The sequence below is a fragment of the Phaseolus vulgaris genome, chromosome 10 (genome assembly GCF_000499845.2).
Source record: "Phaseolus vulgaris cultivar G19833 chromosome 10, P. vulgaris v2.0, whole genome shotgun sequence".
Taxonomy (NCBI): Eukaryota; Viridiplantae; Streptophyta; class Magnoliopsida; order Fabales; family Fabaceae; genus Phaseolus; species Phaseolus vulgaris.
In genome coordinates, this window is record NC_023750.2 from 36,190,259 (window position 1) to 36,206,035 (window position 15,777).

Here is a 15,777-nt window from a genome sequence, read left to right on the forward strand (position 1 = left end):
TAAATACATTCAGGATCTCCTTCGTAAAACCAACATGCTCTCTTCCAAGCCTCAACCAACACCCATGCTCTCCACTACTCGTCTAACAATAGACGCTACCACTGCTGTAGACGATCTTTCATTCTATCGCTCAGTGGTAGGCTCTCTTCAATATATCCTCATTACTCGTCCTGAACTCGACAATAGCGTCAACAAAGCATGCCTGTTCATGAACAACCCTCAACATCACCACTGGAATGTTGTTAAACGTATTCTCCGTTACCTAGCTGGCACTACCACTCATGGTCTTCATCTTCGGCGCCCTTCTCAACTCACTCTCAATGCCTTTGCTGATGCTGATTGGGGTTCTGATCCTGATGACAGGAAATCTACCTCCGGCCTTGTTGTCTTTCTCGGCTCGAATCCTATTGCTTGGCTTTCAAAGAAACAAAAGGTTGTTTCTCGCAGCTCTACTAAAGCAGAATATCGCAGCATTGCTGCTACGCTTGTTGAACTCAAATGGATCCAGAATCTGCTCACTGAACTTCGTCTTCCTCCTACTCTACCCACCATTCGCTCGGATAACCTTGGCACTGTTCTTCTTGCATCCAATCCTATTATGCACTCCAAGACCAAGCACTTTGAGCTTGACCTCCATTTTGTTCGTGATGTTATTCAACAAAAGCAACTGCACCTTCTACATGTCCCTGCCACTTTACAGATCGCGGATGTTTTCACGAAACCTTTAAGTGCTGGCCCTTTTTCAGCCTTCTCACATAAATTAATGGTGTATCCTAAACCATCAATTTAAGGGGGGGATATTAGGTATAACAGTAATAACTGTTTATAACAGTCCTAACTGTTTACTTGTATTCCATACTGCACTGGGTACTATAAATACCCAGGCTGCTCTACATGTAAATCTGAATATCATATACTAAAGTTCTCTCAATCTCTCTCTCTCTTCTTCCTAATCCTTTCACTCTCCCTCTTTACTCTTATAGACCAATTTGTATACATTTTAAAAAACATAGGGAGCAAATTGATTTCTTTAAAAACCATTATACTAAATAGACTATTGTCCCTAAATGTATGGACGAATAAGGTAATTAAACCTAAAAGAAAAGAATAAAGGAGTGAAGAGGAAGAGAGGAAGTCGTGAGGGAGATGTGTTTTTTGGAGCAAAGGGAGACACATATTTATAGATTGAGAACAATGAACGTTTCAAAGTTATCCCGTTGGAAAAAGAGGAGGCCGCTGGAAATGGAGGAAGACGTCAAAAAAGGAGGAAGACGCTCCTCTTATCTAGGTGGCACCAGACTTGGACCATCTTGAAACTACAAAGAAGACTGTCCAACTTCCATTTGTTTTTCGGGTCTACAAAATTGTCCCCCTAGATCTAAAACAAAACAGGCACATTCACTGCCACTACAAAAAACCGTGTATGTAGTGACAATTTTAATGTGGTGGTTATTAACAACTGCCATAAGTTTCCGTATAATACGACATTTTAATAACTGCCACAATTATCCTTCAGAAAGTGTCATTTTGAACTACCACAATTCCTCCTTCGAAATATACACTCTCCTGCGTTTTCCATCCCTCCATACCACTCCTCATTCCCATGTTTTTTTTTTTAAAAATTTGACTCTTTGGAAACCAAATTTGACTCATAAAACCTTTTTCACTCACACAACCTCTCACTCTCCCATACCCTATTCACTCTTCAGAAATCCTTCACTGACTCTCAAACTCTTCCCTGCACTCTTCACTTTGCTCGAAATCTTCACTCTCCCCGCACATTTCACCCTCACCGCAAACACTTCACCCTCAGTCCCACCGCACACCTCCACCCTCGCGAAACTTTCACTATCTGAAACTTCACTCTTACGAAACCTTCACTATCCGAAATCTTCACTATCGTTGTCTCACTCTCGTGCCCTCTCATTCCACCCTCACTCTCCGCAAAACCTAACACTCCACCGTTTGTTCTATCCACAATCGTCGTGAAACCCTCACTCTTCACACGTCGTCGTTTGTTTTGTCCCTAATCGTTGCCAACTTGAAGGACACCTCCTCGCAACGATTTCAATCGTCATCGTTGCAACAGTCACTTGCTTGCACGGTATGAATTCAAGATAACCTTCTCTTTCAAATTTATTGTTGGATTGCCATTATAATCGTGAACATATATTTGTTTCATGTGTAAAATTGAGGTGTATGGCTATTATGTGGAGAAGAAGTGCCTTCTGATAACTTTTGTAAATTGTATTGTACCAACTGTAGTGACTTTTGGTACAACGTTTTTAATTTTGGTGAAAATTGTTGGCTGGTGTAGTGCATTTTATGGTCTTAATCACTTGGAATTGAAGTTGTAAGTTCTGTTTAAGCAACTCGACACACAAAACTGTTGAGACTAGATATTGTTGGTGTTGATTTGCTATAATAAGAGCTAAGAAAATTCAGCAAACCATGCCTTACAATTTCATAACCATGGGTTGATTTTTTTTTAATCTGGTGCCAAATGTTGTTGAATTCAGTTGGTTGGTTACAACTGCTTATTTTTGGTGCAGAATTTTTCTGGTTTTTGTGCTGCAATTGCATTGGTTTAGCTTAAATTAATTTGGTGCAAAATATTGGTGTGTGAGAACCATGTCATACCTAATATTTACCAGTTGTTACATAATCATACCATATACTTACCTTCTCATTTTCACTTGCAGATTCTAGTTAAATCATTGCTCAATATTATCAGCTAATTCATCTTGGACATCTTGGCCAAGAGGTGAGCTCCTGTAGCTAAACAAAAGTGAAGTAAAAACTGACTTGAAAAACCAAAGAGACTAATAACTTTAAAAATGGATGACTGGTGTTTCATTCTTTATTTGCTTGGAATGCATGTCCTTTACAGATAATGGATATCAGTGAGTTGAGAAAAACAGTGGAGGAAGTGGAACTAGTGGATGCTCATGCTCACATTTCTCTGGACTCCAACTTTTCCTATTCACGCCTTTTCTGAGGCCAATGGTGAAACCCTTACTTTCTCACCTAACTCTCTTTCTTTCGAGGTAACTAAGCTTTTACAATTTACACTCTAACTTTGCTTTATCTACGTTCTATTGTTGTGCTGGACCAACATATTTTTCTACTTGCTATGTGCTGCAAACTCTGAGGGACATCGATTCATACTTCCAATAGTCAAAAATAATCAACGAATTTGAACTAATGGGTGGTCAACTACTTATTTGTTGGAGAATCTGCAATGCTAATTAGTAATAATGGGTTTTTGGTTTTGGCGGTTTAGTTATTCTTTGGTTGAATTACATTATGCTGTCACTACTGAATAAAGGAAATAATTAATGCTTAGATTAGGTTAACTAGCATTTAATTAGTGATAGTAAACCTAGTAAAGGGAGGAAATGAAATTAGATTTACACCTTTTCATCTTTCTGTTCATACAGAGCTATGCATAAAAAAGTCATTTTCTCTTAAGCTTACTGTTTTTTATAGTGCTTTGAATGTGTAAGCAATTCAAGGTGCTTGCATGAGTCAGGGTGTTATTTCCATGTATCAGAATGTTGGTGAATTTAATGGGGATTTCAGCACTTGTGCACTACTTTACTCTTCAACTTATATTTGCTAAAATATTATCCTCTAAAAATTTTATTTGAGGAACTTTATTTTCAGTCTGGATAGAATCTCATTGTAACACCCTATTTTGTCTTGTTTATTTTCAGATTTTGATTTTACATCAAACAATCAATACATTGCATCGTCTTCATTGGATAAAACTGTTAGAGTATGGGAGATAGCAAAAGATACTCATTGGAGGTGTGTTTATGCGTAAGGGTGTCTTGTTTTTTCTATTAAGAATGCTAGCCTTTCCATCCCTTTAGAGGATACCATTGCCTTTTTGTTGGACAAAACACTGTCGTCCTAGATTTGAAAACTTTAGATATTCTGAAAATTTTATGATAAATTTAATGTTTGTATGAAAACATATTTATTGGTGTATTTTATTTTATAATTATAAACATTGAAAATTATTAACTTAAAATTATTTATTATTTATTTCAGGCATCAAATGTTAGAAATGGTGCTCCATCACCTAATCAAGTAATAAGATCAAGTGTTGCAAGCAAAACTGATTAGGGATGAACATGTTGTAATAGTTTGTTTTAATTTTCAATTATGTATCAACTTTTGAACAATTATGTGTGTTTTAATTTTCAATGCAATGAATGGATGCTTATAACTTTATATAGTATTTTATTTTATTAATATTTTATTTTTTTATTATGAAAATATATTATGTTTAGTTTAATTATGCAAACCATATTATAAAAAAGTGGGGGCTAAATTCCATTATTTAGAATTAAAATTACGTTAGGTGAAACCAATGTATTATTTTGTATAATTTTATTATTATACTACTGACAGTTAAAAACGTCACATTATACCTTATATATTGGTGTTTACATGCGTTGTGTTTTGCATTGAAATCCTTTTCAACGAAATAAATTGCAATAATTATGACTAACACTAATTACATATAAAAATCGTTATGCTAAACAAAGCGTTAAAGTGGTGGATGTTGCGGCTGGTAGTGTAAGACTGCCATATTAAATTTTTGTGACGATCAGTTCTATGGCGGTTTGGAAAACCGCGACAACTGTAAATTGTGATGTTCATAAATGTCAATTTATACAAAAAATTACCGCCACCATATACAACGTTTTTGTAGTGTGCGTAACCTCTGCAACTCTTGCTTAATTTTCATAGCACTCTGTTTTGATATCTTAGACGATATCGGATGGGTTCCAATATAAATTAACTGTGGTTACTTATTAACTTGGAAAATTTAACCAAAACACACAATCTAAATCTAATAAGTACCATAATGCTAATAATGTTTCAACTTAAATTTCTAATTACATTACTTGTTTCGGAAATTTTACTAATTTGGTACAATTTAATCTCTTAATTATCAAAATGAATATACTTTTTAAAAATTAATTATAATGAAGTTGTGTCATCTTGACGATTTAAGTTTAAATACACTAAAATTATGTAACCTTACACAACTTCTTCATAATAAAATCGTGTGACTTTGACACAATTTATCCATTTTAATAATTTTAAATTTTTTTACAAATTATAATAATTAAAAGATAAATTTATACCATTTTAGTAAAAATTTAACTTGTTGCCCAACATGAAAAGAAGGTTCACTTTACAATAATCAACTTTAATAAATATGTAAAACTTAATCTAAGGATGTATTTTCTTTTATCAACAAAAAAAAAAAAAAAAATATGAACCACTTCAGGGTTGGTCCAACTCTTATACAGAACAAAATACAACACCTCTCTCCCCCCCAAAAGCTTACCACTTCATAAACAACCTAACACCTCATCCCACACATTCTAAAGAAAGCAAAATGTCTAGAGTTTCAAAAGTCTCTTGATCAAATACAAACCAAAGGATCAAGACACCAATTAGAATAAAAAAAACATGTAAGAACAAATTATAAATAACCTACGACCATATTTTTAATTGAACAAAGGATGATCAATCACACTATCTTTAAAAAAATATTTATTTCTATGTCTCTAAATCTCACCAACCACTACGATTCGAACATTCTTCCAGACAGCATTGATATTAACAAGTATATTAACAAATTTGAAATACTAGAAGTGTATAAAATATATTAAATAAACTGATGTCGTATCATATAGTTCAAAGACTATCAAATATCAATTAAAAGTGACAAAAGAGAGGCCTTTTTAGCTTCAAACTTCATCTGTCACAACTTAGCTTCATATTTTCCATCTCATTCAGCTTTTCATCTCAAACTTTGACCGAATATATCGTTGCTATAACCAAGCAAATATATCGTTGCCGTGTCATATGGTTCAAAGACTGTCAAATATCAATTAAAAGTGACAAAAGAGAGGCCTTTAGCTTCAAACTTCATCTGTCACAACTTTGCTCCATATTTTCCATCTCATTCAGCTTTTCATCTAAACTTTGACCAAATATATCGTTGCTATAACCAAGCAAATACATCGTTGCCGTATCATATGGTTCAAAGACTATCAAATATCAATTAAAAGTGACAAAAGAGAGGCTTCAGCTTTTCATCTCAAACTTTGACCAAATATATCGTTGCTATAACCAAGCAAATTTACTTTCCACATACGTACAGTATAATTTTGATGTATAATTTTCTCACCACAGTTCAATGTTAATGGAACCTTGCATTGGATGTTACTACTGTAGCAGTAATTAAACTTCTCTTTCAGATTTAGAAAGCACATCACACCTATAAATTAGCATCCAAAACCAAGCACCCAGCACAAGAACGTAGTGAAAAAGATAAGATATACAAAATGAAGGCTTCTACCTCAATAGCATCCTTGATTTTGCTGCTCATTCTCGTATCAGCAAATTGGTTGTGTTGTGAAGCACAACAGTGTCGTCCCAGTGGCAGAATCACAGGAAAGAAGCCCCCACCAGGAGAATGCAACCAAGAGAATGATTCAGAGTGTTGTGTACAAGGCAAGATGTACACAACGTACAAATGTTCTCCAGCAGTGTCAAGCAACACCGAGGCCCAACTCACTCTCAACAGTTTTGAAAAGGGTGGAGATGGAGGAGGGCCTTCTGCATGTGACAACCAGTATCATTCTGATGACACACCAGTGGTTGCACTTTCCACTGGATGGTTTAACAATAGTAGTAGGTGCCTCCACAACGTTACCATCAGTGCAAATGGCAAAAGTGTTGTGGCCATGGTGGTGGACGAGTGTGACTCTACCATGGGATGTGATGAAGACCATGATTATCAACCCCCTTGTTCCAACAACATTGTTGATGCCTCCAAAGCTGTCTGGAATGCCTTAGGTGTGCCTCACAATCAGTGGGGTGGATTGAAAATTACATGGGCTGATGCTTAATTTAATGCTGTAATACTAGTACATGTGTAGCTGCTCTTTGGGTTGTGCTGTGTTGTCTTTTTTGTATTGTCATGTAATCCCTTATATGTATTGTCATGTGATCCCATTTAGTTCCTTAATTACATAAAGTGATATCAATTCAAAGAATGCCTTATGAACAATAACATTTGTCCACTAAACTTAAGGTCTGGGCGACATAAAACAAGCATAAAGCAACTAGAAAAGTCTTAATTTCTATACGGATAGAATTCTTGTGAAAAGCTATTCATCCAAAATGACAAAAGAGTCCTAATTTCTGAAGGCAAGAAGAGATGAAAGCATATGTATACTCTAATAACAAGTGTAATAGTGTATAAACTCCAGGTCTATCTAAACGAAAATATATGTACTGGTAGGGTCCGCACAATCGACATGACTCGACACCTGGTTCAGGCCAACCCACACCATAAAGACCATTACGTCTAAACAGGATTAATGAAACTAATAAGTGATCAAACATTAGGTAATGCATTACTAAGCATGACCTAACTTCCTAATACGGCTCAATAACAAAGGACTCATGATAATAATATAAATAGGCCCAGATTCCAAGAACTAGGTACGTCATCATACAATATTAATAGTGTCAAGTACCGAATACCGAATTCTTACTTGAACATCAGAGTGACTTCTGCGGGTACCATCTGAGTCTAAACTTCAGAAGGACGAGAAGTAGAGCAGCAAAAGGAGAGTAAGGGGGCCCGCCTTGAGAAAAAGAGAGGAATAACAGGCTGACCGACCGAGAAGTAGTCTGAATCCTTCTCTTGATTCCAACCTCGTTTGAGAGATTGCTTTCGAATAAGCAACAGCTGTTGGAAATTGTTAGATATTATGATTTTGTAACTGCACATAAATGCATGTAACTACATGTGACTCTTTATTTTTCTATTTTAATTGTTGAATAAACATTTCTAAGTAACTGCTCATAAGCATTTAAGAGACAACTACTGGAAGTATTATAAATGTAATGGTTAACAGAGATAATAAAATATTTTGCTCTGTTTTATTCCCTCAACAGCAACAATTGGTATCAGAGCTATTTTCTTGAGGGATCTGTGAGGTTAGTAGAGTGCACCAATGGAAGGAGGATCAAATTTTTCAACAATGGCAACACCTGTCTTTGATGGAGACAATTATCAAATGTGGGTTGTTCGTATGGAGACCTACCTAGAAGCATTGGATTTATGGGAAGCTGTAGAAGAGATCAAAGGCAAAGCATGTCTATTTGCAGCTGTATCTCCTATGGTATTCACAAGGATAATGTCCTTGAAGTCAGCAAAAGAAATCTGGGATTACCTCAAGGCAGCATATGAAGGTGATGAGAGGATTCAGGGAATGCAAGCCCTGAATCTAATCAGAGAGTTTGAATTGCAGAGAATGAAGGAGTCGGAATCCATAAAAGAGTACTCAGACAAACTTCTAACCATTGCCAACAAAGTGAGGTTGCTTGGATCTGTGTTTAAAGATTCAAGAATTGTGGAAAAACGATTCGTAACAGTTCCGGAGAGGTTTGAAGCCACCATAACAACCTTGGAGAATACAAAGGACCTATCAAAGATTTCTCTCGCGGAGCTCTTAAATGCTTTACAAGCACAAGAACAAAGGAGAGCCATGAGACAAGATGGAGTAGTTGAGGGAGCTTTACCAGCCAAACATGAAGGTGGCTGGAAAAACAAAAGCAAGTAGAACCAGCAAGAAAATGGAGAAGTGGCTACACACAATAAAAACAAAAGGAGAAATTATTCTCCTTGTAAGCATTGCAATAAGTTAGGTCATCCACCATTCAAATGTTGGAGAAGACCTGACGCCAAATGTTCTAAATGCAACCAACTTGGACATGAAGCAGTGATATGCAAAAACAAAAATCAGGTGGAAGAGGCAGATGCTCAAGTTGTTGATCAAGAAGAGGAAGATCACTTGTTCGTAGCCACTTGTTTCTCAAGCAGAGAATCAAGTGAGAGTTGGCTGGTTGACAGTGGTTGCACCAACCACATGACACATGATAAGGAACTCTTCAAGGAATTGAGAACCACTGATATTAAAAGGGTGAGGATTGGAAATGGTGAACACCTGGCAGTAAAAGGAAAAGGCACAATAGCTATCACAAGCTATAAAGGTACAAAAATCATTACAGATGTTCTTTTTGTGCCAGAGATTGATCACAATCTTTTGAGTGTTGGTCAATTGTTGGAAAAAGGTTATAAAGTGATGTTTGAAAATAAACATTGCTTAATCAAAGATGTTGATGGCAGAGATTTGTTTAAAGTTGAAATGAAGGGAAAGAGTTTTGCTCTCAATCCAATGGAGGAGGAGCACATGGCCTTTAAATCCAAAGAAAGTGTCACTGAAATTTGGCACAAAAGACTCGGGCATTTTCATCATCGAGGGATGCTTCAAATGCAATCAAAGAAGTTGGTAGAAGGACTTTCTGATCTTGATGATGAACTGACCAATTGTCGAGCATGCAAATTTGGGAAGCAACATAGGCAATCATTTCCTAAACAGGCTTGGAGGGCTTCGAAGAAATTGCAGTTCATTCATACTGATCTTTGTGGTCCTCAAAGAACACCATCATTAAATGGTAACCTTTATTTTATAGCCTTCATTAATGATCTAACAAGAATGTGTTGGATTTTCCTTTTGAAACAAAAATCAGAAGTTGCTGGTGTATTTATGAAATTCAAGGCCAGGGTGGAAAATGAAAGTGGTTGCACAATTCAGATTTTAAGATCTGATAATGGCAAAGAGTACACTTCATAAACTTTCAATCTTTTTTGTGAGGAGGCAGGAATTGAGCATCAATTAACGGCCCCATACACTCCACAACAAAATGGAGTTAGTGAGAGGAGCAATAGATTTATAATGAAAATGACTCGTTGCATGCTTCATGAGAAGAATCTCCAGAAGAATTTTTGGGCGGAAGCAGCAAACACTGCTGTATTTTTACAAAATCAAATTCCAACAAAGGCAGTGAAAGAACAGACACCATTTGAAGTTTGGTATGAATACAAACCATCTTTAAAATTTCTTAAAGTGTTTGGTTGCTTGTGTTTCACTTATATTTCACAGACTAAACGTGATAAGCTTGACAAGAAGGCAACAACTAGCATTTTTGTTGGTTATAGTACTAGTTCCAAGGCTTATAGGATGTTTCAAACAGATACTGGACGTTTTATTGTGAGCAGAGATGTGTATTTTGTGGAAGATGAACAATGGAGTTGGGAAGACTCAAATAAGTCAAATAAGATTCCTTGTCAATCAAGGGATTTATCTATTGTCAACACTCTAGAAGAACGTGTAGATGAAGAATGGCAGAATGAACTAACATATGATACACCGATTAGAGGAACAAGATCACTCTCGGATATATATCAAAGATGCAATGTGACTATTTGTGAACCTGCCGGATACCATGATGCAAAAAATAATAAACATTGGATGGCTGCAATGGAGGAGGAGTTGTCAATGATTGAGAAAAACAAAAGTTGGGAGCTGGTTGATAAACCACATGACAGGAAAATAATAGGAGTGAAGTGGGTATTTAAAACTAAGTTAAATCCCGATGGCTCAGTCAACAAGCTTAAAGCAAGGCTAGTAGTCAAGGGATATGCTCAAGTGATTGGAGTTGATTATTCAGACACATTTGCACATGTTGCTAGGCTTGACACAATCAGATTGCTTCTCGCTCTCGCTGCTCAAAATAATTGGAAAGTGCAGTTGGATGTCAAATCAGCATTCCTAAATGGATTTCTTGAAGAAGAAATTTATGTTGAGCAACCTGAAGGCTTTGTGGACAAAGGAAATAAAGACAAAGTGTACTCACTGAAGAAGGCACTGTATGGCCTGAAACAAGCCCCAAGGGCCTGGTACAGTAGAATAAATGATCACCTAATTAGTTTGGGGTTTGCGAAAAGTTTATCTGAACTCACTTTATATGTCAAGCATGATGGTACAGACATTTTGATAATCTCTCTCTATGTAGATGATTTGTTGGTCATTGGAAATAATCTTGATCAGGTCAATCAATTCAAGTTGAACATGAAAAAGGTCTTTGAAATGATAGATCTTGGTCTGATGACTTACTTTCTTGGGATGGAAATTAAACAAAGTCAGGATGAAGTATTCATTTGTCAGAAGAAGTATGCAAAAGAAATACTTAAAAAATTCCAGATGGAAGATTGCAAGTCAACAAGCACTCCCATGAATCAAAAGGAGAAGCTGGTCAAAGAAGATGGATCTCCCAAAGTTGATGAAGCTGAATTCAGAAGCTTGATAGGATGTCTAATGTATTTGACAGCAACCAGACCTGACATTCTAAATGCAGTAAACATTCTATCCAGATTTATGCATTGCCCAAACGAGACTCACATGAGGGCTGCTAAGAGAGTCATCAGATACATCAAGGGAACTTGGAACTTTGGAGTTAAGCTCTTGAAGCATAAGGAGTTCAAGTTAACTGGTTTATCTGACAGTGATTGGGGAGGTTCAATTGATGACATGAAAAGTACATCATGATATTGTTTTAGCCTTGGATCAGGGATGTTTTCATGGAGCTCAAAGAAGCAAGAAACAGTAGCTCAATCCACTGCTAAAGCAGAGTTTGTTGCTCTATCAGCTACTGTGAATCAAGCTCTCTAGTTAAGAAAGATCCTGACTGATTTAAATTTGGAGTAGAAGCAAAGCACAGATATTATTGTTGATAACCAAGTTGTTATTGCAATCTCTAACAATCCAATTTTTCATGGCAAAACTAAGCACTTTAATATCAAGTTATTTTTTGTAAAAGAAGTGCAGAAGAATGGTGATGTGTCTAGTTTGTTACTGTAAAGCTGAAAATCAACTTGCAGATTTGTTTACCAAGCCACTTCCAGCTAGCAAGTTTGAATACTTAAGACAGAAGATTGGAGTTTGCAGTTCAAAAATCAAGGAGGAGTGTTAGATATTATGATTTTGTAACTGCACATAAATGCAAGTAACTGCATGTGACTCTTTATTTTTCTATTTTAATTGTTGAATAAACATTGCTAAGTAACTGCTCATAAGCATTTAGGAGACAACTACTGGAAGTATTATAAATGTAATGGTTAACAAAGATAATAAAATATCTTGCTCTATTTTATTCCCTCAACACCAACAAAAATCTCACGTCGACTAAAAATAATAACATTTTATAGTACATAAGTGAAGTGGATGAAAACTTCACCTTATAAACCAGTTTTATAAGATTGAATTAGATTTAAAGTCTATTTCTTAATATGGTCTCACCTATCCTAACGAAAGTTTTTTCAACTTATAAGATTACTCGCTATAAAAAAACAAAACTTACTTTTTAAGTCAATTTATCAAAAATAAATCTTACTTTTTAAATCAATTTATAAGATTGAGCACTTTTTAATAACAACATCATGTTTGAAGCCCTAGAACAGGCCACATGCTTTCTTTTAGCGGAGTTTATATATATATTAGGGAAATTCTGATTACACGTGTAAAATCCAATCCAAATAAAAATTAAATATCACAGCAGAGTTCATGGAGTAAAGGCTCAAATTCACTGGCTATTTCCCTTGACCCTAGTAATATAAAACCAGGAAAACAAGAAGAAAAGTAATAGAAGTCCCCTGAAATAGTTTCTCTTAAACAGAAAACATAACAAAGAACAACCCAATAATATCTCTTAAGCTGTCTCAACTTTCCAACAATGTTGTCTCAGGTGAAAAAGGAACAATTGATAAGTCGTGTTCCCTTACTCCGCCATTAATACGATATTTACACCTCTGAGTAGCATCATACCGATCATCCATGATATTAACTTCGAGAATTTCATGCTTAGGACACTTCCCAGGAAGTTCCATATACAAGGAGTTTCTGTTTTTAAGAGAAACTCTTAGCTCAACTAGATTCTTAAACAGTGGAAGATCAAGACTGAAAGGGTATGTCTCTACCCTAAAATCACCCAAAGACAGAAATTCAACATTGTTTAATTCTTTCAGAGTCTCACAAACAAACTGGTTAGCGTAAAAATCCTTGATGCCACCATACACTGTCATATAAACTTTGGCTTTCACAATGTTTGACCTACTACCACTTTCCAAGTAGTCTGAGATAAAATCATAACTACGATCACTTTGTATAACAAGGTTGTAAAACCATTTGCGTTGGAAGAGTTGGATAACTCGGGAATTTCGCACAATCTTCAACTCGTTGAAATGTGACAAGTACCAGTTCTGCTTCAGGTGGAAAAGTTTAAGAGCTGGAGATCCAGAGATAAGGTTCCTGATGCTGGAGAAGGAGGTGAATGCATGTAAGTGCAGGTACAAAGTCTTGAGTTTAGGAAGATGAACATCAAGAGGAATAGAGAGATTGAAGAGACCCTCGAGCTTCAAAGTGACAAATGTGGCACAGGTGAACAAGGTGGCGAAGTTGAGCACGCTTCTGTGACACATGCATAAGGAGATATCCACATGTTCAACTTTTCTTGCTATCACTGCAGAGACCCATTGTTCCACGTAATGTGAGCAACAACTATGGCTATTACATTTGAGATGAAACCTTGTGATGCTTTGTGTTATGCGTGGCGCCAAGAATGTTTTAACAGTCTCATGGGATTTTATGATTGGTTTGGAGCAATGAATGTCAAGAAATAGAAGCATGCTCCATAGAAATCTCCACCTGGTAGACAACAAGGATGTGGCTATGGCTTCCTTGGTGGTAAGAAATGAAAGGATGTGACACAGTACATCATCTGATAACATGCTAATTCTATCCTCTCCTGATTTTCTCTCATTCATCATCACTCCTGTCAAGTGTAGGGGTTCTTGCAATCATAGTGTTCAGAAGGAACCTAAAGTGTGTCTCAATTCCAAAAGGCTTTGATTTTGGTACACCCATTTGTTTTCTTATTTAAATATGTTTTTGCTTTTTTCTACAAAATATCTTTGATGGCATTTTCCTTTTGTAAACTTTTAGTGAAGATTTAATAATTAAGATATTTTAGTGTGACTCATGGGTATAAAATGTGATTCACAAGCTCTATAAAATGTAAACTACTGTAATAGAATTTCACTCCATTGGAAAACTTGTAAAAAAGAGTATATTATTACAATGACACACGATAGCGCGTGGAATAACATATTATGGAGTGATATGATAACGATCCAATAACGAGTGATCTGATAAATCCAACAAACACTTGTTAGGAATAAGTTCAAAATAACTGTGATACCATATTACGACGTGAACTTTAAACCTAACTGAATTCTCTAAAATCAGTTATGAGATGAGGTTTGCACTCACTTATATTTATATACAATGAAATGTGTATATTCTTAAATATGAGAGACTCTCTTAAAACAAAAGCTCACCTAGGGTTAGTTAGTTATTATATACAAATTATTTTAAGATTTTTGGAAAATGTTATTTCATTTTTTTGTTTTTTTAATGCATACTCATAATAAAAAATTATCCAATATATCAGTTGATTATATGGTGTTCTGGTTTTTTGTAATTCAGCATCACTCTCATTGGTTATCCTATTCTGTGGTAGAGTGGTTGATGTAGGGTCTAACACTAAAATATCATGGATGGTACAAAGGTCACTTTCTAGCATTTTCCTTGAGACACAAAACAAAAGGTATTGCATGATACATGCATCTTGAACTAGGAAAGCAACTGAACTGCAATGCCACGCTCGTATAAATTCAGAGTTTAGGTAAACATCACTTCAGTAGAAACCAAATCATCTACGGCAGAACAACATAAAACAACGAACATATGTATAACGCCATTCAGTACAACCAAACCTTTTTCCTTTAGCTGCTTATGGTTGGTTTTCAACAATAAAAAAAGGTTTGAACTCTTGGTTTTTCCATGGATATCTGTGCAATTTTACACTTACATTACTTTAATGGAATTTTTTTTTATTTTGACTTTAAGTGAGCCGTGTGTGTCAGAGTCAACTGACTTTAGTTCAGAATGTGTGGTTCATGTAAAAGTTGTATCGGGATTACACAATTTTAGTGTAAAATTAATAGATGGAAGGTACAAAGACGATTTTGATTGAATTTTTAATTAAGAGTTAATTAAAGATGTGTGATGATATACTATTTGTGATGACATTTATAAACGATTTCAGTTGTACGAAATTTTATGGAAGTTGTATATGTAAAATACGATTTGATTTTTTTTTAAAGAATTTTTATTTTTATTAAATAGAATAACTAATTTAATTATTAAAAATATTTAAGATTTTATAAAGTTTTGTAAGAAAAAATTTCAACAGTTGATAGAAAACTGAGACGTATTTAACAAAGTTGTTTGAAATAAGATAAAAAATGTGATGGTCAATAATCAAAGGATACCAAAATTTAAAAAAATCAACCATTTATTTAAGAGTTTTTTTTTTTAGTACTTTGAGACATTGTCTATTTTAGACTTTTAGTTAATGTCTTAGGTTAACATCATTTTTTAATTAATTTTTTTATTACAAAATAACTAAATCTTTCTTAATTTTATTAAGTTTTTCAAATTAATATTTCAATTAATCATTCTAATTATTTAAAAAACAAACAAACAAAATTTTAAAAAATATTCAATAAAACTCAAGTCGTGCTCTCTCATGCACAACTTCAGTGTAAATTTCGTACAATTAAAATCGTGCATAAGTGACACAATTTTTGTAATATTTTTCTTACACTAAAGTCGTGCCAAATTACAAATCAAACACAATTTAAAACCATTATAACATTTATATTTTATCAACACTCGTGTAAGGGACATTGTTGCTCGATGTTTGAGGTTG

General features: G+C 35.0%; 2 protein-coding genes across 2 annotated transcripts; one reads left to right on the plus strand and one right to left on the minus strand.

Annotated features, from left to right (window-relative positions):
• Positions 1-6,177: 6,177 nt before the first annotated feature.
• On the plus strand, positions 6,178-7,105 carry LOC137819641 (kiwellin-1-like). The gene has a single exon (XM_068623543.1). It carries the CDS (start codon positions 6,375-6,377, stop codon positions 6,939-6,941), a length of 567 nt encoding a protein of 188 aa, XP_068479644.1. The 5' UTR covers positions 6,178-6,374; the 3' UTR covers positions 6,942-7,105.
• A 5,283-nt stretch (positions 7,106-12,388) lies between these two features.
• LOC137819657 (F-box protein At4g22280-like) lies at positions 12,389-13,845 on the minus strand. The gene has a single exon (XM_068623559.1). The coding sequence runs from the start codon at positions 13,769-13,771 to the stop codon at positions 12,665-12,667; it is 1,107 nt and encodes a 368-aa protein (XP_068479660.1). The 5' UTR covers positions 13,772-13,845; the 3' UTR covers positions 12,389-12,664.
• Between the last annotated feature and the right edge of the window lie 1,932 nt (positions 13,846-15,777).